The sequence below is a fragment of the Acomys minous genome (genome assembly GCF_964271855.1).
Source record: "Acomys minous genome assembly, chromosome: 4".
Taxonomy (NCBI): Eukaryota; Metazoa; Chordata; class Mammalia; order Rodentia; family Muridae; genus Acomys; species Acomys minous.
In genome coordinates, this window is record NC_140486.1 from 53,614,517 (window position 1) to 53,642,454 (window position 27,938).

The window sequence follows — 27,938 nt, forward strand, 5'->3', positions numbered from 1 at the left end:
ATGAGGACCATAACTGTCTAAGATAATTCAAGTCACCTGGTTACAAAGAGGCAGAAGACAGTTTTCATCCATTTTGATTTATTCTCTACAATACTTCATTCAAGACCTTGATGACTTGTACTCAGAAGTTATATAGCCAAGAGGCAACCAAGTGTAATACAAATAATTGGTCTGAAGTCTTTGCAGTGAAGGCCATACAGCCTCTTGTTTGAGGGAAACAAAGTGAAAACATAAAAAACACAGTTTTCTAGGCTTCAGAGATCTCAATGGAAAGTAACACTGTTAGTGAAATTGTAGATGTTAACATGGAAACAGATTTTGCTCAAAATATTAAAATTAACACCCAAGACTTCTTTTATATAGATTATTTTTATTATAAACAGTAAAATATATGTAATGTCTCAACTACAAACCTTTCCCGGGGAAAGGGTTTCTAACATGAGTTATTTTAACATTATGAAGCAAACCTCACAGTGGAAACAACCCAACACTGACAAACTAGTGATCAAAGACATTCGCATTTAGCTCAGGAAAACAAGGACAGTTCATAATTACACAGAGTGTCCTAGCTGTGGGTATGATGAGACAAGCCAACCTTCCAGACCAAAAGGCACTCACAGCTAGGGATGGAACCAAACCAAGCCAACAGCTTGACTGGTTCTTTGATAAGAGGAGACCTGTTAGTTTGAGCAGCCTAAAGCCAAAGGCAGGAAATCCAGTCCCTTTGCTCTACTGTCACACACTGGTCGCCATTCCCACTGCTTTGGTCAATGTGTAGAAGACAGCTCAGTTCTAGTTCAGAGTTTTGCCTCCCTATGGAAAGTCCCCATGTGGATAATCCACACTTTGCTGTTTTGTTTTTGTTTTTTCCTGAGAGCCATCTGCCACACGTTCCCATGAGGTGACTGAAACCGTGCACTTCTACTTCTGAATGACTAGGCTCCAGTCAGGACAGACATACCAATAGAGCCCGGTCCTTCTGGGCCAAACAGTTCTCCTTGCCTGACTCCCAAGTCCCCTTGACAAGGCAACGCAACCTGAGCGTTCCTGCTGCTGGACTTCTGTGGGAGCACAAGGGAGTGTGCAGGGAGTAAGGCTTCTTCACTCCAAAGCCACTGAGCCCACTGCAGTGTGACACTGGGCTTTGCCAGCTGGATTCCTGTCCACTGACCCCCTCACCCTTGCCTTCTTGGGTCTTAAATTTTTCTATTCATTTTCTTAAATGGCAGGTATTCTACCCCACCCTCCAAAAAAAAAAAGGAAAAAAAAAGACATACTTTACACGGAGAAGACAGATAGGGCAACATTTCTATAAGAAAAACAGGCTTGAGGAGCATGGCACTGTAGATGCTTGCATGACCAGTCTCACTGAGAGTGCTCAGGGGTGAAGTTTAGCACCAATTTTTTTTTTTTTGCTTTAAATCTTTAGAAATTAAACACAACTCTTAACATAGAACACTTGAACAGTAATGAGTGTAGCCCTATGTACCAATACTGTTGTACAAGTTGGAGGTGGGTGGCTCAGTCCAGATCTGAGCACCCTGACATCTATCCATGGCACCTGAGAGCACCTGCTGTCACTCTCTGTAACACTACCTTCATTACCCTCAGTTTGAGAGCCTTCATCTTTGTGTGTGTGAAGGAACCCAGCCTGCAGTAAGGGGCACGCACCCTGGGCAATCCAGTGTCAACAGCACCTCCCTCATCCATCCCAGGGCCTTGATCACTACTGCTACAACCTTTCTGCTCCTTTAAAAACAACAAAAAATTAAAAAGCCTCCCAGGAACTTGAGGGTGCTGCCTAGAATAGTACATAGGAAGTACTCCTACTTCCCTTCTTCCTCCATTCCTGGCAGAAGAAACTCAGATGATCTTTTGACTTGAAATATGTGCCCATTTTGGAAAGCCACATCAGTTCTGAAAAATAAAAACACTGAGTTGAGGCCTGTCTGCCTCATGAGTTCTCTATGACCCTGCTGAGAACCCATGCATCATCACCGAGAGCCTTTCTTCCAGCTGGCCATCTCTTCCTCTGAGCTGCCTGAGCAGTGCCCTTGAGACAGAGCTTTCAGAGCCCCTCCCTAGTCTCCTACTACTATTCGTTTTGCCACCAAGTGAGTGAAAAAAAATATGCTGACAGCTATTTTGGAATGAATAAAGATGGGAAAGGGAATGTCAAGAGGCTAAATGAGCAACACGAGCAACTCGGGCATTTGCACTGGTGGTGAAGAGTCCCAGTATGGTAGGCAAGTGAAAGGTTTGCCTTGCTTTATTACACAGCTTTGTTCTAGAGTCCTACAAAAGACTGATATAGCAAGTCTTCCCACTTCTGCAGGCAAATCAGAAAAAAAGAACCCGGTACTTAAAGGTCCCTCAGGATGTTTGCCTGTGAAGAAAACCAGCTCCGAGACCCTGGAAGTTCTCCTGTGGCCGTGTGTCCTAAAGCCCAACCCAACCACCTGTTTGCATGTCTGTGCTTCTGAGAACCTAGATGCAGCTACATAGGCACTGCTACCAGAAGAGGATTGAGGTAGCCGGGTGGTGAGGAAGAGATCTCTCTTTTCACACCTGCTTATGATGATGACATTAGGACCTCTATGGGCATCTCCATTCCATGCCTCAGCAGGCTATGCCACAGAGCTCTGTTCAACACCAGGAGACTCAATGCAGGAAGAGTATCAGAAAGTCCAGCCGAGAGTCAGGTCAGCTTGAGAGACTTCACAGCTTACTGCACAAAGCAATGCCATCCACAGGACTTCTGATCCTGGTATGGGTCTCTTGTCCAGGACTCACAGGGGCTCGTGGTGCCCACACTCAACCCTAACATGGTGTTCACTTATGAAGCGTGGAGGTTGTGGATCAACTCTTGGTACACAATAAACTGGAAGTTTAAAAAAAGGAATTTAAAACAACCTAAAAGTGGTTCATGTTGGTCTCCGTTGCCCAGACTGCCAGGGGAGTACACCTAATCGATCTGGTGGGCTGTGGGGTGTTGGGGAGGAAGCCTCCATGGATCATCATCAATTCCAGTTTTCAGTTTGTGGCCAACACACATGTGGGAAATCACCAAAGGTCTTCTGAACCCACACAGCCATTCTCACTGGTTATTGGGGAGCCCTGATCCAACAGAATCCCAGATTGAGGAAAGGCTGATATAAGGCTTGGGCCCCTCATATTCTGTTGCATTCAAATTACCCCCCACCCTCCGGTCAGCAGGAGGCAGGCTTGGCAACGGAAGCTAGCATCATAAAATGGTGCAGTAATAGAAGTAACTGGACCAGGAAGAGGAGGCATCTGCTCCAATGATGTCATAGCCATTGGTGGCCACAGGGGGGTGGGACTGGTCATGTAGCCGTGTGTCAGGAGTAATGATTGTAGAGGGGCGGGGCATGAAGAGCGCCATTCTGGAAACAGTGCTGTCGAGAAGCAATGTACTCTGCATAACTGATTGTCACCTTCTCACTTCGATACCTGTATAAGGAAACAGGCAATGGTATTAGGAACCCCAAACATCTCAGTGTGAAGAGTCACTCAGTAGAGAAAACCAAAAGCTTATCCCACAGTTTCAAAGAATAAAATGGAAGAACAAGAGCAATCTTACTTACAGAAAATGAAAAGACGGCACAAGAAAATGATGCTGTTATTACAAATGAACAAGATGAAAAAGCACAACCACAGTTCACCCCTGAGAATGTATCTCAGCACATCCCACCTCAAAACGCTACATATGCTTATCAACAGGCTGCTGGTAAGCAATCTGCTACCAGGATCTGATGAGGAATTTCAACGTCAAATTACATGGGTGGCAGATTGGAAGATGGCTGCACCAAAACCCAGTGTAAACTGCGTTATCTATGTCCAGGTTATAAATGAGATAAATTTGACAGAAATGCAACCTCAACTTGTAGAAGAGCAACAAACAGTTATAACTAAAAGGGGCATAGATACCTAATTCTGGGTCAAATTCTGATGAAGCAGGTTAATGGATCCTTGGCTATAGGAAGGTCTCAATCCCCAGATGAATATGCCATTATCACGGGGTCATCAGAACAGAATTCATAGCACTTTGGCTTTGCTCTGGAAAGAGCCATGAGTCAGGATGCAAAGCATGGGTGTTACAAACCTATGGAGCCTACTACAGACCACAGGAGCTGGGTGACAATCCTTACCCAGAGCCATCTCTTTCCCACTGTTATCACTCCTCCACTGCAAGGTGATTATTCCTGAATTTTGACAGGGAAATGGCTGTTCAAATAAATTGTAATAGTAATGATGCTTTGTATTTGCAGTGTTTTTAATTATTATTATTACTATTACTACTACTATAGTTTGGTGCTGGAGATGGAACCCAGGGCCGTGAGCATGCTATGGATTGAGCTCTACCGGGGAGCTGGAATTTAATGCCTTCAAAACCACTGGGTTATCTTCCAAACAGACCTGTGAGGCTAGCATACGATGACTCAGCATTTTGTAGATGAGGGTCATAGCAAAGGCCCACCAAGCTAACTTCTCTTTGTTCCCAACATCAGCAGGAAGTGGTATAACACTGACATCCAGTGAACACCTCCAGTGTTGCCCCGGCCCTTGGCTGGAAACTATACCTTACCTTCAAACCTGAAGTAATTACAATTCAACATCTTACAGACAGGAAACAGTTCAGAGAGATGGACTATCTGGCCCAGATTACATAGCCAATAGAAAACTAAGCCTGGGATACAGACCTAAATCGGTACACCAGTAAGCTTCCCCTAGAAGTACTCTAACCCAAATGGTGCCCTTTTAGCTGACTGCAAATCTGTCCTTGACTCTCCTCTATCCCTGCCATCTGCCTTAATGGGGACCAGGAAGAAGCACCTCACAAGTGACTCTGGGATTTACAGTCCTGGAGCCCTTACCTTTTAACTCCAGCCTCCCTTTAGCCCTCAGAAACACATGGGTCTGGCAGGCCTGACCATGCTAGAGTCCTGACAGTCTGGCTATGGAGACAAAGGAGAGCTGGGAAGTGTGCATTACTGCAGCCGTTGCTTCCTCAGCTCCTATTTCACACACTCCTTTGGCTTGGGAGTATAAACACTGTTTCCTTCCCCTTCCCACCACAAATATCCTGTGTTCAACCCCTAAGAAAAATTAGCAAGGAGAACAGGACAGCTGCTTACCTGGTGAGTTTGATTGATTTTCTGAATTCACTGGTAATGGGAGCCTTAAAGCCACCTTTCCTGAGCAACGAGTCTATTGTCTGGATCTGATCCCAGTCTGAGAACACAAGCCACAATACGGTCAGCACAGTCAAAACCAGGGCGGGAACTTGCTCTAGTATAACCAGTGTAGGAGCGTGCTGGCGCAAAGGAAGCACTGGGTCCTGGTCCCACACACTGGAAGCCAATCAGCCTGACAGTCCAGTCATAGACCCTGAGATATGACGTTACAACTCAGTGTGCCATGAAGCTGTCCCCAGTTCCCTACTTTCCCATAGTTGTAATTTCTTCCCCCTTTGTTTTATTTTATATGCGTTGGTGTTTTGCCTGTATATATATATATATATCTGTGTGATGGTGTCAGATCTCGGAGTTATAGTTGTGAGCTGCCATGTGGGTGCTGCAAATTGAACCCTGGTCCTCTGGAGGAGCAGTCAGTGTTCTTAACCTCTGAGCAATCTCTCCAGCCCTTGTTTTTTCTTGAGACAGGGTTTTTTGAGGCAGGGCTTCTCTGTGTAGCCTTAGCTGTCTTGAACTCATTTTGTAGTCCAGGCTGGCCTCGAACACACAGATCTACCTGCCTCTGCCTCCTGAGTGCTGGGATTACAGGCAAATGCCACCACCACCACCCAGCTTGATAGTTCTTACCAGGTATTACCCTGTTATCCACGTATAATTATTCCGAAGCTCATGTTGTACCTAGGGTTGCTCTATGGGAAGGCAGGGTAGAAAGACAAGGTCTCATTACATTGTCTAGGTTTTTTGTTGCTGTTGTTGCTTTGTTTGCTTGTTTTTAAGATTTTCTTTTTCTTTTTCTTTTTCTGTGTATGTGAAAGTTGGGAGGTATAACACATGAGGCCAGAACGTGGTGTATATCCCTGAAACTAGAGTTACAAGTGGCGAGCAACCCATAAGGGTGATGGGAACCATGATTTAGGTCTTCTGCAAGAGCAGTTAGAAGCACTCTATTATTTATTTATTTGTGGGGGGTTTGGGTTGTTGTTGTTGTTGTTGTTGTTGTTGTTATTATTATTATTATTATTATTATTATTATTATTATTATTATTATTATTTTGGAACAGAGTTTCTCTGTGTAGCCTTGGCTGTCCTAGATTCACTTTGTAGACCAGGCTTGCCTCTGCCTCCTGAGTGCTTGGATTAAATGCGTGCGCCACTACTGCCTGGCTATTGTTTGTTTGCTTATTATTATTATTATTATTATTATTATTATTATTATTATTATTATTATTATTATTATTATTATTATTATTATTATTTTGGAACAGAGTTTCTCTGTGTAGCCTTGGCTGTCCTAGATTCACTTTGTAGACCAGGCTTGCCTCTGCCTCCTGAGTGCTTGGATTAAATGCGTGCGCCACTACTGCCTGGCTATTGTTTGTTTGCTTCTATTTTATTATTACTATTTCTTAGTGTTCATTGGTGTTTTCCCTGCATGTGTCTGTGTGAGGGTGCCAGATACCCTGGACTGTAGTTATAGACAATGTGAGCAGTCATGTGGGTGCTGGGAATTGAGCCCATTTTCTCTAGAAGAGCAGCCAGTGTTCTTATCCACTGAGCTGAGCCATCTCTCTAGCAGCCTCAAGTAATTTCTCACCCTCCTGTGCAGATTAGACTACAGGCCTGTGTCACTATAGAAAGGGGGGGGGGGGTTATTTTACAATTCATTATTTTAAAGTGTGTTTCTCTATGCGTGATGCTCCAGAGGTCAGAAGCAAAGGAAACCCTTGGAGATGAAGTTATAAGGCAGACTTGGACCTGGGAATCAAACTTCCGTTCTCTGAGCCATTTCTCCAGCCCAATTACAGCTTTTCCTGCCTTGAGCAACCTTTCTTCAGGTTGATAACTGGTGTGACAGAGAACTGATAGCAGAAGGATTTTCCTTGGCAACAGGAAGCCCTTCACACTGTGCTGCTGCTTGTGTCCTTGCTGGCTTTTAGACACAGGGTCTTGTTGTGTATGTGCCCCAGCTCAGGCTCAGACTCGAGTGCAGTCCTTTTACTTCAGCCTGAGTGCCAAAGTACCGCTAGGACACCTCAGTCTTATACGAGGCCTACCTCAATCTTACACTTAAAAAGAAAAAGAAAACGAAAGAAAAGCCAGGCATGATGATGGCACACACCTGGAATCCCAGCACTCGGGAGACAGAGGCAGGCATTGAGGCCAGCCTGATCTACAAAGTGAGTCCAGGACAGCCATGGCTACACAGAGAAACCCTGCCTCCAAAAACCAAAACCAAAACCAAACCAAACAACAAAATTGAACCCCCACAGGGCGGTAGTGGGGCATGCCTTTAATGCCAAGGCTCTGGAGGCAGAGGCAGGCAGGGTCGCTATCAGTTCGCGGCTAGCCTGGTCTACAAAGTCCAGGACAGTCAAGGCTACACAGAGAAACCTTGAAAACTAACAAACAATTGAATTCCCTCCTCCCATTTTCTCAACTTTAACATGGGAGAAACAATCTGATCATTTAACTGACCATGTTAGATTTATGATCTAACCAAGCTGTCTTAAAAACCCATCTTATAAATATTTATGTGTATGAGTGCTCTATCTGCATGTATACCTGCATGCCAGAAGAGGGCATCAGATCACATTATAGATGGTTGTGAGCCACCATATGGTTGCTGGTAATTGAACTCAGGACCTTTGAGCAAGACAGTGCTCTTAACTACTGAGCCATCTCACCAGCCCAAAACTCATCCTTTTCATGCTACATACACACTGCTTTTTGAAAAAGTTAAAACACAACCACAATGAAAACCAACAAGGTGATTGATTTTCCAGTACGTAGTTCATTAATATACTTAACTGGATTTTTCTCTATTCTAGGTTCACACCCAACCATTACTGTGTTTCACATATTATTCAAAACCAAACTAATTCCAAGAAAGAAAATGGGGTTACATATCATGGAAAGTACAAGAGTTAGACACTCTCTCAAAGAGAAACTGTGCCCACCCACTTCCTGCCTTTGCTGTCCGCATTCTAAGAGCTCATTAACTACTGAGATTTTTTTATTTGTTGGGCGTCTCTCTATGTAGTTGAGTGGCCTTCCAGCCCTACATAACCAGGCTGACCTTAAATTCACAGAAATCCACCTGTCTTTTTTCTACAAAATGCTGGGATTAAAGGCATGTGCCACCACATCTGGCAACTACTAAGCTCTTTAAAAGCAGTAGGGAAAATGTTTATACTTTACCAAATATAACACTGTGTACAGACTTCACAGCTAAATATATCAGATTTTATAATGAAAGCTAAAACTTGGTCAAGCTAGTTTGCTGGGACTTCACTCTGATAATCAGAGAAGCTTCAGGGGACAAATAAATAGTAAGAGCGTTATCCCCCTCCCCGCAGGCTTCCAGTGTCTGTGTCAATTTCCCTTGTCCGACAGGATTTAGAGAAGAACAGCATTCATGCTTGGTGGCAGTTGAGCTGGACCTTCTCTCTTGCCCTTAGTAGTACCATTCTCTAAGTAGCATCTGTCCAACTCACCTTGTTCCTTAGCAACCTCAGGTAAGTATGTGGCGGTGCGTTTGATGCCTTTCTCATTGATGAATTCAATCCGAATCCCATGGACCCCTACCTACAGAAAAGCACAACCAAGTACATGGCATTTTCTGATTGTAACAATACTTCAGTCACCCACATATAAATCAACATTGTCTCCTGAACTGCTTGACCCAGGTCTGAGAAAATTTTTTACATGACTAATTAATTCTAAAGCATAGAAACCAATGGGAAGGTCAGATATGTGTGTAGTTGCACCTGAGAATGTGAAGGTTGCAGAAATAAATTCTTGAAATAGCATACCTAAATAGCTTAAATATTTTACTGCTAGACCAATTCTACTATGTGAACATGTCAAAAAGTTCATGGTCCTTCAAATTCGGTTCCCCTTGGATTTGGTTTATTATTATCTTATTATTGGTGGGGGGGCGAGGTGTTAAAGGCAGTATTCCTCTGTGTAGCCTTGGCTGTCCTGGACTGGCTTTGTAGACCAGGTTGTCCTGGCATTCAAGAGATCTACCTGCCTCTGCCTACTGAGTGATGGGATTAAATATATGTACCACCATACCCAGATGGATCTTAGTGAATCAGAACAGTGTGGAGTGGGAAGAAATAGCAGGCTGGTCTTAAACTCATAGAGCTCCACTAAGTGTTGGGATTAAAGGCACATGCCACCACACCTGGCTCATAGGAGTGTACTGATTTTCCATTTCTTTTCTATTCCTAGTGGAGAAGTACCTTTCTGTCACTTCCATTCTTAGACCCTCTCTGAATGAAGGAGATACATTACCATGTACTAACCCGAACCCAAATGCAACGAGAGATGCAGAGTTCCAAATGCAGCTGTTCTCACCTCCCAGTCCAGGTAATCACTGGCATCTTCAAAGTTAGTAAGGAGGGAGACAGAACAGAAAAGTTTGGGCAGCTCCTCTCGGGTCAGGGGGGGGAATCGGCTGTCCTTAAGTGCACTAGAGGGGACAGAAAATATAAGTGAGGCTGCCTCCAGTTAGGAGACAACATTGCATGCCACAGAGCCCACAAGGCTGAGTCCTGAGATCTTCTGACAGCATCTAACATTGCTGCCAGCATTCATGGTCTTTACAGGAGCTTATGGACAATTCACCAGGCTGCAGCCCTTACATTTCTTGACTACAAAAAGGGACTGCTCAGATGCTAGCAAACACTTTGAAGAAATGGGCTATACAGCATTTCCAATTCTAGTTAATGTGTGCACACTTTCTCACGTTTGTGTCATTACCTGGTTAACGTGTATTCCCTGAGTCCTGAATGAAGATTCATGGCTGAGAAGGTCCCAATGCAGCCCCGAAGCCGCTTGTCTCGCCCTGTCTTCCAGGTCACAAAGAGAGGACTAAAAAAGCAAAAACATAAAGTATTCTCCAGCCCTAGATTAATCGGGGATACATTCCTGTTCATTTCTGCTACAGCCCTGACTAGAAGCACAAAGGCTCATGAGATAACAGGAAGAGCTGTGTAGCCTCTCCTGTGCTCTGTCCTCACAGCTGTCACTCACTTGGATACGCTCTTTTCCTCTTTCTTGCTTTGAGCCCAACTCTTCCTTTTTGTGTCAACATTACCTGGGTAGGCTTGAACTTGAGATATTCTTGCCCTCACTCCCACAGTGCTGGAGTTACAGTAGTGCTCTACAGCACCCAGCAATCTCCCCTCCTTCCCACATCCTCCCTCCTTTACACTATTTCAGTGAGCTCCATCATTCAGGATGACACCTTTTGCCCATACTGCATTCCCCTAAGCTACAAGCATTTTTGTTTTGTTGTTTTGTTTTGTTTGTGTGTCGCTGTGGCTATCCTAGACTCACTTTGTAGACCAGGCTGGCCTCAAACTCACATCAATCTGCCCGCCTCTGCCTCCCAAGTGCTGGGATTAAAGGTGTGCATTACCACGCCTGACTTTTCTCACAACTGTAACTACTGGCAAACTACAAATAGTTCCTGCTCATAGACCTTTCAGAAGAGAAAAAGACCTTCTCAATAAAGCTCTACTTTAACAGAAATTGCCACTTCCGCTCTTAGGCCCAAATCAGGTTTCATTGTCTCTATCAGATCCATGACAGACTGTCACAGAGTTGTCCCCCTTCCTGAGATCTCTCCTTATGTTTCAGATTTCTGATTTAAGGCTGGAGAGATGGCTCAGCCATTAAAGGCTAGGCTTACAGCAAAAAATAGATTTCTGATTTAGTCATTTCTCACAGGCATGAAGTTACCCTGACAGGGTTCACTACACAGCGCTGGTCAGCCTCAAACTCACAAAGACCCCCCTGCTTCTGCTGGAATTTTAAAGGTGTCACCATTTTTGGCTTATATTTTTCTGTTTAAAAAAAAAAAGGTTTTGTGCTCCTGCATGTAGTGCATGTAGAGGTCAAAGGTACTGGTCTTTGTCTTCTACGTTGTTTGAAATAGGAACAGGGTCTCTTGTTCTTTGCTGCGTACACCAGACTATGTTCCACATCTGTGGATTCTCATGTCTTTACCTCCCACCCCACAGTAGCACTGGGAATACACACATTCACCATGTCTGATCCTATGTGGGTTCTGAGGCTCCTCCCCTTGCATGGCGAGCACTTTCTTCATGGAGCCATCCTTCCAGCCCTTACCTACTATCTCTTTCTTTATTCCAGCAGACAGAGATCCCACCTACTCTTATTTCCTTCAAATAACATACCTGCACCATACCAGTCAAAGCTGCTGTGCCAAACCTACCCAAAACCACTCACGGGTTAAAGGCCGTGAGTACAGTGACTCTACCTCTATATCTCTTCTGCAGGCTGGGATCTGCTCAGTTGTCAGCTTCTGATTACAGCACCATATATCAAAAGTTCCCTGGAATTCTGGTATGGCCCTCGCCTTTTAGAACCAGCACTTGGGAGGCAGAGGCAGGAGATCCCAGTGAGTTCGAGGCCAGCCTGGTCTACAAAGTGAGTCTAGGACAGCCAGGGCTATTATACAAAGAAACTATGTCTTGAAAAACAAAAATGAAAACAAAAAAATAAAGAAGTTGGATCCTCAGAATCCACATTAATGACAGTGGGTGTGGAGGGCCATCTGTAATTCAGACTTCAGAAGGTGGGGGCAGCAGATTCCTGGCCCTGAGTCTCCACTTGCACAAACACATGCATGCCCCCCTAACTAGTCTACACACATGCATGAAAATGGACAACTTTAGATGTCTTAGGACAACCAAAAGAGTATTTCTTAAATGCATTGTTCTCAATGAATGAGAGCGCCTAGTCTTCAGCTTAACCTTCAGACACTTCTAATTCACATTTACTTGGATGACAACACTATTGAGGTCCCCAATGGCATGATAATGTAGCTTCTCTGACTACCCTATGCTGTGTTGAACCAACAATAGCAAAAATGCCTGTTCCCAGAATCCTTTAGACAGACCCAGTTTAGAGAGTAGCCTAAGTAAATGTTGCCGTGCCCTCCACATTGTCCCATGCCCAATTTACTCACTAGGGGTCATTGGTGAATCTAGGAAGTCGTGGCTGTGGGAAGCCATAGAGGTGACAGTAGAGAACATCAAAGCAGTAGCAGCACATTTCTGCAGTCACCACCAGGTTCTTAGTGGTATTGGCAGTTCCATTGGGCCGGGGGAGAGGGCTCAGGGCTCCAGATGCAGGATTCATTCGTGTGATAGGAGAGTTTCCAGGTCCCAGAGTTAAGTCCGATACATTTTCCCGCCCACTGCTGCTGTCCACATGCTGGTGGTTTTGAAGAGGTCCTGAACTAGAGCCAGGAGCAGTTGTGGACTGGTTGCCGTGACTGTGTGTTCCACTTCCAGACAATTTGGGCTTCTTGACCCCACAACAGCCTGCTGCCAACTTGGGCTCAAGGGGAGGAACGCAACGTCTTTTTCCCATCCTGATTTGGTATTCGTGATCTGGAATGCTGCAGAACCCTATCCAAAAGAGAACAGTTAAGTACTGACTGGAATGATTCAACAACAAAACAAAGTTGCTTGCATGGATCAGTTAAAAGCTGTCAAAGATCAGTAAGATGGCTCAGTGGGTAAAAACATTTCCTGCCAATCCTGAAGACTGTGTTTAGCCCCTATGACTCACAAGGTGGCAGGACAGAATTGACTATAGCAAGTTGTCTTCCCACCTTGACACAGGGCAAAATGGTTCTTGTTTCCCCCCCCTTGCAGAAATGAATAAATGGAAAAGATTTTTTAAGCTGTCAATTTTTTTTTCTACCAAAAAATCCAGGTTAACGTGGTCAAAAAAAGACATCGGGCTGGAGAGATGGCTAAGCGGTTAAGAGTACTGACTTCTTCCAGAGGTTCTGAGTTCAATTCCCAGCAACCACATGGTGGCTTATAAAGTTATATATAGCCACCATGGAGAGAGGCAGGCCTTGAGCAGCACTTCTATCCCAAAATACCATCAAGGCCAAAGGGCAGACTGGCTGAGGACATTTTGTTTATTTATTTTTGGGTTTCTCTGTTTAAGAGCCCAGGCTGTCCTGGTGGTAGTGCGCGGCCTAGAATCCCAGCACTTGGGAGGTAGAGGCAGGTGGATCTCTTTTGAGTTTCAGGCCAGTGTGGCTACAGAGTGAGTCCAGGACTGCCAAGGCTACACAGAGAAACCTTGTCTCAAAAAACCAATTTTCACTCGGGAGGCAGAGGCAGGCGGATCGCTGTGAGTTCGAGGCCAGCCTGGTCTACAAAGTGAGTCCAGGACAGCCAAGGCTACACAGAGAAACCCTGTCTCAAAAAACAAACAAAAAAACCCCAAAAAACCAAAACCAAAAACAAAACAATTTTAAAGGAGCTTAATAATTATCTGCCAAAATAAAGCAAATATTAATTAAACTAAAGGTAAGAAATGTAAAATGAGGGGCTGGAGAGATGGCTCAGAGGTTAAGAGCACTGTCTGTTCTTCCTAAAGGTCCTCAGTGCAATTCCCAGCAACCACATGGTGGCTCACAACCATCTATAATGAGATCTGTGCCCTTTTCTGGTGTGCAGGCAGGCAGAATACTGCATAAATCTTTTTTTTTTTCTAATGTAAAATGAGCTGGGTGTGGTGGTGCACACCTTTAATCCCAGCCCTCAGGAGGCAGAGGCAGGTGGATCACTGTGAGTTCAAGGCTACACAGAGAAACCTTGTCTCAACAAACAAAAAACAAAAATGTAAAATGAACCAGGGTACTGAGAGAAGATACCTCAGCCACCAACTATTATCAACATCAATACAAAAACCATTAACAATCATCTGCCAATTGTATCAAAACATTATCTCTAGGGACTGTAGGGATGGATAGCTCAGTAATTACCAGCACTGGCTGGTCTTTCAGGACCCAAGTTTAGCAGCTTACAACCGCCTGTAAGTTCAACTGCAGTAGAGCAATCTTTCTGGCCTTTCAGGGTGTCTGCACACACATGGCACACAACACACTCTTGTGGTTTGAATGAGAATTACCCCACATAGAGAGTAGAGCATTTAAGTCCACTGCGAATTGTCATGTTCAAGACTCTGGGATCTATTCCTAGTACCACAAAAAGAGAAAACCCTCAAACAAGTCTTTTATTAAATATTCTGCTACCTCTTCTAAAACTCAATCTGTTCTTCCCAAACGTCACCACTACCAATGCTGTGGCCAGGGTAAGCAGTGTGGCCTTGGGGGCAGAGACTTTCCCTTGACCAAAGCAAGGGACACTGTGACCTCTGGGCCTTGGCTGGTGCCCTGCAAAGTTTCTGGGCCAAGTTCAAGAGTCAGCAGCAGTAATCTTTTCCTACACAACTTCCACAATCAATGTGAACACAGTAGTTTACACCAAAATCCACCAGATGGAGACACTGCCCACGCTTCAACAAGAAGCCGAGGAAGTAGTAGTAGTTGGCAATTCATGATTTCAGGAATATAAGGAATTTCTCATACATCTCATCAAGATCTCTTAACCTTGCAAGTGTCAAACAGTTAGGCCCAGCCCCTTCCCCTGCTGTTTGTTGTGGCATCAGCTGATGGGGGAACTGAGTTCAGGGGTTCTCAGAGGAGTATATAAGCTTACACGCTTGAGACCCTAACATTATTTTAAAAGCAAAAAATCAAAAACAAAACCCACAAAAATCTGATAGCACACACACAATATGCATCAGGCTTGGTGGCACAACCTTTAGAAAAGCAGCATCGTCTATGAGTCCCAGGGGAGCCAAGCCTATATGGTAGGGCTATGTCTCAAACCAGACCCTGGAATGATGGTTCAGAAAACTGGGTGCTACACAAGCACAATAGACCTAGCACCTTTACCTCTAGCACTTACATTATAATATGCACACACATGTGGGCATGCACATGCGCACACTGGGAATGATGCCTGCAGCCCCGTATCTGTTGGGAGATAGAGACAAGCAGATTCCCAAACCTTGCTAGCCTGCCAGCCTAGGTCTCTCGTAAGCTTCAAGTTGAATTGAGTGATCTTGTTTGACTGCTGAGCCATCTCTCCAGCCCAGAGTGATCTTGTTTAAAGATAAAGTATTGGCTAGGCATGGTGGTGCATGCCTTTAATCCCAGCATTTGGGAGGCAGAGGCAAGTGGATCTCTGTGAGTTCAAGGCAAGGCTGGCCTGGTCTATAAAGTTGAGTCCATGACAGCCAGGGCTACACAGAGAAACCCTGTCTCAAAAAACAAAAACAACAAAAAAGATAAACGTCTCCTGACATCAACCACACACAAAAAAGGGGACAATCTGGACACTTCATTTTAAAAATTAGGTCAACTATTATATAAAACCTCACTTGGTCCAATTAATCCTGTAAACTGTCACCTTCACTATATAGCAGAGACCACTCTGCTTGGCCACAGGTGCCACTAACATGGGCTGACCCAAAGGCTTACTTTTGAGTAGATGATACAACCTTTAATTCCAGCACTCTGGTCTCAAAATAGCCCAAATGTGCTGGGGAGACAGAGGGCAGCTGGATCTCTGAGAGTTAGAGGCCAGCCTGGTCTACAAATGAGTCCAGGACAGCCAAGGCTACCCAGAGAGACCCTGTCTCAAAAATCAATCAATCAAACAAACAAACAAAAGAACACAGGTTCGACTTGGTGGTGGTGAAGCAAGCCTTTAGTCCAGCACTTATTCCAGTAATCTGGATGTTTTCAGGGGTAAAAATCTCTTGGGGGTGTTCTTGTTTGTCTTAATTTAAAATAAGGCTGATATAAAGCCAGGTATGCTGGCACAAGCCTTTAACCCCAGCACTTGGGAGGCAGAGGTGGGCGGGTCTCCCCAGCTTCACCGACAGCACTGCAGCACTCTTTGTCTAACAACCCTGGCTGTCCTGGAACTCACGGTGTAAGCCAGGCTGGTCCAGAACTCACAGATCCACGACGGACGCCTGGCTCAAAGAAATGTTCTCAATGATGGGACTTTTAGTGATCCATTATAGTGTTTATTTGCGGGGTAGCAATTTGTGATTTCAGAAATCAATACAAATAACTTCTCATAAGCTTGCTAATGTTCATAACTAAGTATCAGGGCTGGTATTCGGACAGGAACATGACATGAAGCTGCCCTGGCTGCTATGGGCAAACGAAATGGCCTTCCTTTTCCCCTGTGTATCTCTTTCAAAAACCCATCACAAAACCACCAGAGAAGCCCCCACCTTCTGAGGACAGAGCCTTGGCTTTGAGGTAGCAATCTAGCGCCAACCTTGGCTCAAATTCCAACTCTGAGGTCCAAAGTCTGACTGCAAACTCAAGCAAGCACTAATATCTTTGTGAACTTGCCACCACACAGGGCTAATTTTTGTTTTTGTGGGGTTTTTGTTTTGAGACAGTGTCTCTCTACATAGCCCTAACTGTCCTGGAACTCACTGTGTAGACTATTCTCAATGGCCGGGCATGGTGGCACACACCCTTAGCCCCAGCACTTGGGAGGCAGAATCAGGTGGATCCTTATGGATCCGTATTGACCTATGGCTCATTCCAGTGGCTTACATGTTCTGGTCTGGGTAGTTCAACAATGGCTTGACAGAAAGATCAAGATTATGATGACTGTTCAGTCTGAGTCTTGAATTCTCAGCATCTCAATCTGGCACAGGGTACGAGAGGAGTCCTAGGGAGATGTTGGTATTCAGCCTACACTGGAGGCCTGAAGAAGTCAAGTCAAGAAGGCCAAGAGGGTGGCCAGGGAAGGAATGCCTCAGCAACAGGATAGAGAAGCTTGCCAGTGAGAAGGAGGGCAAGCCAGACACATGGCACATGCCTGTAATCCCAGCATTTGGGAGGCAGAGGCAGGCCAGCCTGATCTACAGAGGGAGTTCCAGGTCATCCAAGGCTACACAGAGAAACCCTGCCTTGAAAATAAATAAATAGGGCTGGAGAGATGGCTCAGAGGTTAAGAGCACTGCCTGCTCTTCCAGAGGTCCTGAGTTCAATTCCCAGCACCCACATGGTAGCTCACAACCATCTATAATGAGATCTGGTGCCTGCTTCTGGTGTGCAGGTGTACATACAGGCGCAACACTGTATACATAATAAATAAATAAATACAAACAAATAAATAGAATGAGGGCAATCAGGCAAACCCCCAAAGTTTCCCTTATCCCTGTCCTGTTATGTAGGTATAACCTTAATTAAAGGCGTGCGCCATCTTGCCCAGCCACACAGTGGACCTGGCAGTGCTTTGGCACATGACTTGTACTAATGCAATTCTATAACAGCTACCTTATAGAATAAAAGACCTCAATACTTCTTTAAAAAAAGAAAAGTAATGGCCTCTAAGAAACGATTTATGATTTCTTTTCATTCTGTGATAGCAGAAGCCATAAAGAACATTGGAGGTCTCCCACCACTGAGAAGGCAGAAAGAATTTGAAGCTAGTTGAAGTTACAAAGTGAGACCTTGTCTCAAAAAAGAATAAAGCCAGTTGCAAGTATTTCACACCTTTAATCCTAGCACTCATGAGGCAGAGACAAGAGTATCTTTATGAGTTCAGGGCTATAATACAGAGTTATATATCAGCCAAGGGTACATAGAAACCATGTCTCAAGAGAAAAAAAAATTTCTGAATGAATAAATACTGAGATTATAGAAAAACACCAAAAAAGCACATAGAACATAAACTTTCTTGCTAAATATGCTGTTATAAGGATATTTTGACATATATGGAATGCCAAAGATTTTGTCAATCGGTTCCATTTCAAGCAATAATCACCCAAGAACTATATTCAAGGTTTACATACAGAACCAGTTTTTCAAATCTGTGGTGGCATTTAATAAAATATCATCATAGCAGATGATGTCAAAATGATCCAAACGCAGCTGGAGACCAACTCCACGTGAAGAGCAATGTTCAGGAACCTCATCAACCTCTGGGTTAGCTAAACTGTCTGCCCAAGCTCACTGTGTGACCCAAGATGACCTTGAAATTCTTATCTTTTAGACTCACTTCTCAAGTGTTAAGATTACTGTTCAGGAACTGAATTACCCTCTGGGTTAGTTAATTTGTGTCAAACTCATTATATGGCCCAAGATGACCTTGAATTTCTTATCTTTCAGACTCACTTCTCAACTGGTAAGAAGTAGAGCTGGAGGTTGACCTCAGGTCCTCACGCACTCTAGATGAGCACTGTAGAACTGAGGAACATTCCTAATCTCAGGAATCAAATAAAGCAATAATTAAGACCAAGGGGAAGATGGGCATGGGGCACACCTATAATCCCAGAACTTGGGAAGGCAGATCTCTAGCCTAATCTACAAAGTGAGTCCAAGACAGCCACATAGAGAAACCTTGTCTCAAAAAAAACTAACAAAGACCAAGGGGAAAGAAAGACTTCTTTGGTTGTCTTTAAAAGGGGGCTGGGCCCCCGGGAGGCAGAGGCAGGTGGATCTCTGGGAGTTGAGGCCAGCCTGGTCTACAAAGTGAGTCTAAGCCAGCTAAGGCTACACAGAGAAACCCTGTCTTGAAAAAACAAAACAAAACAAAACAAAAGTGGCTGGGCATGATGGCACACACCTTTAATTGAGGGCCAGGTTCGGTAACACATGCCTTTAATCCCAGCACTTGGAAGGCAGAAGCAAACAGATCTGAGTTCTGGACCAGCCTAGTCTACAGCATGAATAGGGCTACATAGAGAAATCTCATCTTGAAACGAACAAAATACACACTCACACAAAACAACAAAAGTATAGGGCCAGCAAGATGGCTCAGTGGGGAGAGGCATTTGCCACCAAGCCTGAAGTCCTGACATCATGAAGAAAACCTGGCCCCTTCAAGTTGTCTCCCGCCCTCCTCACCACATGCACTGTGGTGATATCCATGCACATGTGGGCACACATTAAATACATATAATCGTTGAAAGCATAAGAATTTCTTTTTTTTTTTTTTTTTTTGGTTTTTTGAGACAGGGTTTCTCTGTGTAGCCTTGGTTGTCCTGGACTCACTTTGTAGACCAGGCTGGCCTCGAACTCACAGCGATCCGCCTGCCTCTGCCTCCCGAGTGCTGGGATTAAAGGCGTGCGCCACCACGCCCGGCGAAAGCATAAGAATTTCAACATTAGGACCACCACACTTAATTGGAGAGAAATACGAATTGAGATACAGGCTCCAGACAGAAGCCAAAACCAAAACCAAAACCAAACAAAAAGTCCCACTTCAGGTATCCCCAAGGTAATACTCACTAAAAGCAGGAAGTTGATAGTCCCAGAAGAAACAGCTACAATAGGAAAGGGAAGCTATTTTGTCTCTGGAATGAATCTTCTTTCTTCCAATTCCATTCCTTCTTCCAATACCTAAGACGGAAATGCGGATGCAGTGAACAAAGTCTAGGTAGTGTGGAGGTCTTTGCGAAAGTTACAAAAATGTTTGTTTTTTGATACACAGCTTCTCTACTTAGCCCTGGCTGTCCTGGAACTTAGACCAGGCTGGAGTCAAACTCAAGAGAGCCACCCATCTCTGCCTCCCAGGTGCTGGGATTAAAGGTGTACAGGACCACACCGGGCTTTTTACCAGGCTTATTTTAATTTAAGACAAACAAAAGCCAAGAGACTTTACCACTGAAAATATTCTCAGATTACTGGGATAAATGCTGGGCTTAAGGGCGCATCACCAAGGTCAGGCTCAAAAGTCACAATTTAACAGAGCAATTTCTGAAACAACGACAACAACAAAACCATCTGGAGCATAAGCTCTCCTTCAAAATATGCTAAATATGAGATAAGTAACAGAAGTCCCACAGGAGGATTAAAGGCTGTAGTCTACTCCAGTGACACACACAGTATTAATCCCCACAACTCCCCACCCCCCCCCCCCACACACACACATTAGGGTCAAATCTTGCTCTTTCGCCAGGATCTATCACTTTGAGCTCTCCACAGGTTTCTGTGTACAAACATACTCCCATGTCTTATAAATTACCGAACAACATGCTAGGTCCCTGAGGACAAGGCACCTTGTGCCAGGAGGAGATGGTAAGTGTTGCTGGAGCCATTCATTCTTACTCAGTCTTGGATAAATCGCTTCACAATCTCTTCCCACCTTCCCCACTTGCCCAGTACTACAGAATGTGTGTGCAAAGCCGAGACTCCAGGCCCCACCCACTCAACCCTAAGAGAGAGGGCAATGAAAGCCGATAGGCCCAAAGGGATAAGTGAGCGAAGAGGAGTCAGATCAGGGCAAGGAATGAAGGGCAAAACACAGAGCTCCGAGGACAGGCATAAAAACCAAAGTTTAAGATGGAGGCATGGTAGTAGGCTAGGGGCACTACGAGTAGATGTTGGAAGATGGTGCTGGCGGGGGTGGAAAAAGTCCCGAGAGTGAAGAATTAAGCAAGAAAAGGAAGAGGCAAGAAGGAAAGAAGAAGCCGGAGTCGGGAGGGATAGAACAGGCAGAAGGAAAAGGTGAAAAGGAGGATGTGGGACGGGAGAGTCCAGGGCGCTGGGGGGGAGTTGGGGAAACGACAGGGCGACGGGTAGAGCAACTGGGTCCGGGCCGCGGGGGTGGAATCCAGACACCGGGCGGGGGAGGGGACGCTGGGTGGGGGCCACCAGGCGGCGCAGGAGACCACCAAACTTTCCACCGACTGTTTCCTGGAGGGAGTTCAGGCGCTGAGGCTACAGCTTGCTGTCTCGCCTCCTTGGCCGGGGGCGACCGCGGCCACCCAGAACCTGGGCACACGGCCTCACGATGTCGTTGGCCCCCGGCGGGGACAGGCGGCCCAGAGGAGGCCTTGCCCACCCGCGGTGGCCCTCCGTGGGCCCCTCCCCCATGGCGCCCCGGGACCCCCCTTCGGCGCGGCACCTCGAGACCCCACTCTCCAGGGTACTGACCGCCTCCGAGCCGAGCACGCCTCGAGAAGGCCTGGCAGGAGGAAGGGCGGCACAGCCCCCCTAGAATCTCCCACCTTTTCTCCTGACCCAGACGCGGCCGGAGCAGACGGGACCTCTCGCGCTCTTCCTTCTCTTCCTCCTGCTTCATGGAGCCATGCGCCTGGGTGGAGGCTCCCGAGAAAAAAAAAAAAAAGCAGAGTCCCAAGGCGGGTGAGGACGCCCGAAGGAGGCCGGCGGGAGGGCAGAGGAGGAAGCGGCGGGGCGGCGGCGGCGGCCGGGGAGAACTAGAGGTATTCCCGGGGCGGGAGGAGGACTGAGTCGAGTCGGGACCCGAGTCCTCCTCTATCCCAGCAGCCACCGGAGGCAGTGAGGTAATGGAGGAAGAATGTAGGGAGTCCTCCAGTGGACCAAATGTCCTCCAGCGAGTCAGTGAGAACCATAGAGATCCCGAAGCTCTGGAAGTACCGCCCACTAGTCACGTGGCCTTAGTCCGCACATTTCTGTGATTGGCGCTGGTTAACGTATAGGCAACTGCTTTCCATTTGTGGGGGCCGAGTCTCAGGCAGATGGTAGTGAGAGAGACTCCCCGGGAAGACCTGGAACCTACTGGGGTCCCCTTTGCGGGCGCGGAGCTCACCCAGCCGGGCCCACGGATGTCAGTGTTTGACGGGCCACCCTAGCCAGGCCACGGCGCAGAGCACGCCGGGAATTGTAGTTCTGGCCGGGCGACGGCATTGTCCTAGAGGCTGGCAGGTGGCACTAGAAGCTGCCGCCCCGGGAGCTCCGGCCTTACCCTAGCAGTCGCCCACGTTAGCAATGCATTTCGGAGCTGCCAACGGCCTTTCTCCCTATGCGCCCACGCTTACATCACTCTACCTGACCCAAAGCGGCCTGGAAGTAGGCAGCTTAGAAATCAAGCCAAAGACTGCCAGAACCAGGCCCATGTGAACTGTGCCAGGCTGAATGTCAGACGTTGGCACCTGGCCTCCTTAGCTTCCCGCTGCACTGGAGAAGGGCAGGCTGACTCAGCTGTAGGGGTGGCCCAGGCAGCACTCCTCACGCCTGTAGTTCAGCATCACCAGAAACCCCAGATGACATCAGCAGAATACATACAGCACAGGGTTAGGCTAAAAGGACTAAGGAACTCCAGAGCCTGAGTAGGATGGATTCCTAGCACCCATAAGGCATCTCACAACTTCCTGAGACAGGTGGATCTCTGAGCTCGAGACCAGCCTAGTCTACAAAGCAAGTTTCAGGACAGCAACAAAGTGAGCCAGGCGCAGTGGCCCATGCCTGTAATCCCAGCACTCAGGGAGGCAGAGGCAGGCCCGGTGGATCTCTGTGAGGCCAGCCTGGTATACAAAGGAAGTCCAGGACAGCAAAGGCCACACAGAGAAACCCTGTCTCGGGGAGGAGGGGGGCGGGGGTGGGGGTGGGGGGTGGGACCAAAGCAAAACAAAAACAGTGGCTCAAGCACATTTGCTTTTCTGTTAAAGTATGAAAGACATGTTTGGTGTGTTTGTCTTGAAGACCAAAGACCAAAGAAAAGTTTTAATAATTGTAAGTTATATTTAATAGTGACGCTTTCCAGCAAAGCCCTTCTGCTCAAGAATACATGATGTATGAAGGGGTAGTAAATTCTACTAGTGCACACTTAACCTGTGGGAAACAAGACCTGAGGAAACTATGTTAATGCCTTTTGGACCCACGCTATTAGAGAGAATCCACCAAAGATGTCACTGAAGAAGAAAGACACCACTATGCCTTGTGGAAAGGGAGGTAACTTTTTTTTTTAAAAAAAATGTAATCCCTACACTTTTTACAATTCCTATCACAGACTTGAACTGTTTATTGCTTTTGAGGCCATGTTAGACAGTGTCTGTGTCTTCCTGTCTTCTGGAAGATCTGAAAACTATATGATCACACAGCTTAGAGCCAGACTGGCAGGAGACAGAAAACCAGAGATCAGGTCTTTGTGTTTTCTTTTTTGTTTTTCCTCTCTCTCCTTTTATTTATTTATTTAATTTTTTAGGTTCTCTGTGTTTAACAGTCCTGGCTGTCCTACACTCACCTTTTTAGACCAGACTGGCCTCGAACTCACAGTGATCTGCCTGCCCAGTGGTAGGATTAAAGGCGTGTGTCACTACGCCTTCTTAATAAGAAAGCAAATTCCAACGCTAATAAAAATAAATTTCACACAGTGAAGGTCTTTTCTAGCTGACTGTTTTAAAACATGACATCTGGGAAAAGGCCCCAGTCTATTGCTCCCAGGGTGGTACTATACAGCCAGCCAGCCCAGAGCTAGGGGAGTTACTGCTCCCTGGTTATGGAGCTGCCAGGAGATAAATAATAGAACTAAGCGGGAATTGAAATGTTCTCAAATTAAAACAGTTGTTGCTGTGAGCTGGTCAAAAGCATTTTATTGAGAAGTAAGGTCCAGATGCTGTCTTTGTTTTTAACTGATGCTGAAAGGCAGGGGAGGGGAACAGAACTTAGAATGAAAAAAATATATATCACTTCAAAGTCATCTCATCCCCAAGCAATGATCAGAATTGATGAGAACAAACAAAGTGGGGCTGGGGCTGTAGCTCTATGTAGTAGAGCACTTGTCGCACTACTGTGGGGGGGGGGGGGAGAAAACAGAATGGAATTGTGAGCAGGAGGGGGAAAAAAACTGTCTTCAGGATGTCACGTCTTCAGCATGGGAAGGGTTGTGAGTTTCTTGTTTTCTGCATTACATGCAAAAATACCCCTACTCCAGACAGGGTTACTCTCTGTAGACCTGGTGGTCTTGGAACTCTATAGACCAGGCAGGCCTTGAACTAAGAAATCTGCCTGCTTCTGCCTCCCAAATGCTGGAGTTAAAGGTGTTTACCACCACCACTGGCTATGTAATACAGAAATCTAATATAATATAAATCCAATCTAATGGAAAAGGGAAAACGCCCAAAAGATGGGTGGTAGCAGCCCTCTACCTGATTGTGATATGCTGCCTTAATCTGCTGTGCTTAATTTTCTGTGACCAGAAAAAACTGTCCCCTGTGATAGACAAAACAGGTGTCCTGTGGGACTTCCTCCCCTGAGAGCCCCCAGGATCATTGGCCACCAGTCCCTGAGGACAAGGGACAAATGGGGGCAGAAGTGACTAAAGGAAAGATTCAGATGGCTCATGAGGATGATGGGATAACTCTCCAGACCAGCTTCAGTGAGACTGATCACTTGGGGTGAACAAAGGCTATATAGTTCTTGGGGAGTAGGTGGAGGGTTCCCATGGTAGATGTACACTATTGGCTGGGGCCTGAAGTGCCAGGAATGCATTATTTGCATTTGGCAGCATGGTCCTATCATATGAAAGGAGACACAGTAACTAATTACCCTATGGCGAATTGGGGAACTATGTCAACGGTTATATTCCAGCTGTGGTTAGAAACATCTGTCAGGCAGAGACAAAGAAGCCTCTCCTGAGAAAGAAAGGGAGACCTCCACTCCTCACCAACCAGAGAAGCTGTTCAGACATGGTGGGCTGCGACATCACAGCAGTGTTCTCCAACAATGTTTGGATTTCCATCATTCCTTACCTTGAAGGCTAAGACAATGCTGTCACACAGAGAGAGAGAAAGAAAGAAGAGTTTGAGGCCAGCCAGAGCTACCTACCAAGACCCTGCCTCAACCTCTACCCCACCTTGGGTGGTAGAGGGGCTGAAATCAAACAAGCCAGGCATGGTGGCACATGCCTTTAATCCCAGCACTGGGGAGGCAGGTGGATCGATGTGAGGCAAGCATATCATTGTGAGTTCAAGGCCAGCCTCTACCAAGGGAGTCCAGGGAAGCCAAGGCTACACAGAGAATCCCTGTCTCATAATAAAATGAAATAAAATCAAAACAAGCAAATGAACAACCCTTGAGTCTCTTGATTTGGAAAAGGAAATAAGTCTGTAATGAAGGAATCTGCATAGCCAAATGCAGATGGCTCAGGCCTGACTAGCTACTTGGAAGGCTGAGGTGGGAGGATGGAACTTGAGGTAACCCTAACCAGCATAGCGAGCACAGTGAGGCCCATTTATGAAAGGGGAACAGATAGAGAGGGAAGGGAGGGAATTTGAGACCACACAAATTAGCAAAGCAAAGCTGAATCTAATATAAAGCTGATCTTTGTCTGATCAATTAAGAGTAGTGCTTGATTGCATAATGTTTTACCTTCAAATTGATTGCATGTTTGATGTGTACTTTTGTGTTATAGAAAAAAATAAAAATAAGGGACTGGAGGAATGGCTCGGTGGTTAAGAGCACTGACTGCTCTTCCAGAGATCCTGAGTTCAATTCCCAGCACCCACATGGCAGTTCACAACTGTCTGTAACTCTCAGATCTGACACCCTTACACAGATATACATGCAGGCGAAACACCAATGCACTAAAAATAAATTATTTTTAAAAAGAAATAAAAATAAAGTAACTGAAGAAACAAAACAAACAGATATGCTGAGAGGGTAATACAGCAACTTCCTGGTTCCCTGGGTTTGATCCTCAGCAGTAGAGGGGACGGGAGGAGGGAGGAACCAACAACTAACAACAAACAAGGGCTGGATGTGGCTGCACAGAACATAAAGATGCTGGCAGACCTCTGTGAGTTCCAGGCTAGCCTGGTCTACATAGCAAGTTGGAGTTCCATTCCAGCCTGGGCTGCATAGTGGGAAACTGTCTCAAAAAGAAAACAAACAAACAAAACAAAACCCAGGGATACAACTATACTTCAGTTAGTAATTTGTCTGGATTCAGCCGTCAGTGATGGATTAACTGGGTGTGGCAGGTTGTCCATGCCTGTAATCAATAGGATTAGGAATTCAAGGTCAGTCTTGTCTATATAAAAGGTTCAAGGCCAGCCTGGACTAGAGATTCTGATTAAAATAAATGGGGGGGGGGCAGGTGGGGAGGCATGCATGCTGAGACTGGAGGATTAGGAGTTCAAGGTCAGCCTGTGCAACAAAGCAAACTAGAGGGGCTGAGAGTGAACCTGAATTTGATTACCAGCATAAGGATAAGAAAACGTTAATTGTCAAAAGGCTTGCCACCTTGATAGAAAAATCTTCTTACAAGGTATAACCTCCATGATAGAAAAAAGCCAAGGTTAGAGAGAAACCCTGTCTCAAAAAGAAAAAAAGAAAAAGAAAAAGAAAAAAGAACAGAAATTCTCACAATGTACAGGCAAAACAGTCTATATCAAGTAAAAAGGAATCTAAAAGAAGTAACTGGAGAGGTGGTTCAGCAGTTAAGACCCTTCCTGCATAAGCTGGGGGTAGTGGGGCACACCTATAATCCCAGCACTCAGGGAGGCAGAGGCAGGCCTGTGTGGTCTACAAAGTGGGACCAGGACCACCAAGGCTACACAGAGAAACCCTGTCTCATAAAGCCAAAAATGAAACAAAAAAAGTTTTTTGCCAGTCCACCCCAGCACATAATGCCAAAAGTGTGACCATCAGATTCCAACTGCCTTTGTAAATCAGCATTCTGACTTTCACCTAGCAACTGATCCTGGGAAATATCAATACCTCTGCCTGACTGTTCTATAGCCATTGTAACTGAGGGACAGGTTCCATTTCTGCTGTTGTTAACTCTTTCCAGTCTCCGGGGGGATAATCCTGTTCTTTTTTTTTTTTTTTTTTAAGATTTTATTTATTATTTATACAGTATTCTGTCCCCATGTGTGCGGGCATGCCAGAAGAGGGCACCAGATCTCATTATAGCCGGTTGTGAGCCACTATGTGGTTGCTGGGAATTGAACTCAGGACCTTTGGAGAACAGACAGTGCTCTTAACCTCTGAGCCATCTCTCCAGCCCATAATCCTGTTCTTAGTTGACCATGAATTAAACATAGGATGGATTCATAGCATAGGAGACAATCACTTCCTTAAATCTCCTCAATCTAATATGACTATAGGATGCCATTTAAATTTATTATAACCAACTCTGAGTTTGAAGAAAATTATTATACCTTGGGGGTACTTATCATCTCCTGGCATGTCTTATATAGTAACTGGATGTACTAAGACTTGTTTTCTAACAACCTTAGCCCACCTCCCATTTGCAGTTTCATTATGCTGTGGCATGGCAGGCTTGTGTCTAAATTCCTCTATCTGTATCTAACCATTTTCCTTAGGTCTTTCTAAGGTTTGTCTAAATTCCTCTATCTGTGTCTGAGTATTTTTCTTAATCTTATTTATAAATCTGTCTAATTTCCATTCTTAGGCTTGTATGCACTTTTTATATTTTTCTTTTTCCTGTATCTCTAATGGCTTCTTCTTAGAATGGGTACAGAAAGCCATTATGGCTATTAAGTGTAAAACAACAAAATGATAATAATCATCATAATTGGTATTGAGCCAATTTCATTAAGTTATTTATCTTTTTATTTAATGCTTCTATTTTTATGCCATCTGGAGTAACACTAAACAGGGTTCTAAAACCTATTAAGTTCCAGCTACTTAGCTGGGTGTGGTGGAGCACGCCTTTAATCCCAGAACTCGGTAGGCAGACAGATCTCTGTGAGTTCAAAGCCAGCCTGGCCTATAAAGTGAGTCTAGGACAGCCAAGACTACACAGAGAAACCCTGTCTTGAACCGCCCCCCCCCCAAAAAAAAAGTTCCAGCTATTTAGCTGGGCGTAGTGGCTTTAATCTCAGCACTTGGGAGGCAGAGCCCAGCCTGGTCTACAAAGCAAGTCCAAGACAGCCAAGGCTAACACAGAGAGACCCACCTCGAAAAACAAATAAAACAAAACAAGTTCCAGCTACTTCCCATCCTTAACTCTCTCCATGAGAATTTCCCAGATAACTTACCAAATCTGATGGCTTCTTAGTTTGTCCTCAGCTGGAGTGATCTCTCTGTGGGGTCCAGCTAGTTGT

At 45.4% G+C, this 27,938-nt stretch overlaps 1 protein-coding gene and 1 long non-coding RNA gene across 7 annotated transcripts; one reads left to right on the forward strand and one right to left on the reverse strand.

The window, feature by feature from the left end:
* Positions 1-61: 61 nt before the first annotated feature.
* AMMECR1L (AMMECR1 like) lies at positions 62-27,938 on the reverse strand. 6 transcript variants are annotated; one of them, XR_014778974.1, is made up of 9 exons: positions 20,129-20,677; positions 19,393-19,503; positions 12,220-12,664; positions 9,984-10,094; positions 9,579-9,693; positions 8,711-8,801; positions 5,157-5,253; positions 3,949-4,077; positions 62-3,471 (listed from the first exon to the last, which is right to left on the reverse strand). XR_014778974.1 is itself a non-coding variant. In XM_084780602.1 (9 exons), exons 1-8 carry the CDS (start codon positions 20,199-20,201, stop codon positions 4,196-4,198), a joined length of 1,071 nt encoding a protein of 356 aa, XP_084636728.1. In that variant the 5' UTR covers positions 20,202-20,676; the 3' UTR covers positions 62-3,471; positions 4,170-4,195. The 6 variants fall into 6 exon arrangements, 5 of the variants coding, with proteins under 5 accessions (XP_084636728.1, XP_084636729.1, XP_084636730.1 ...); XM_084780602.1 differs by lacking the exon at positions 3,949-4,077 and adding an exon at positions 4,170-4,223 and having other exon boundaries at positions 20,129-20,676; XM_084780603.1 differs by lacking the exons at positions 3,949-4,077; positions 20,129-20,677 and adding an exon at positions 27,873-27,938.
* LOC311596789 lies at positions 21,702-26,226 on the forward strand. Its single transcript, XR_014778978.1, has 2 exons — positions 21,702-22,355; positions 23,901-26,226. It is a non-coding gene; the product is annotated as an uncharacterized lncRNA (long non-coding RNA).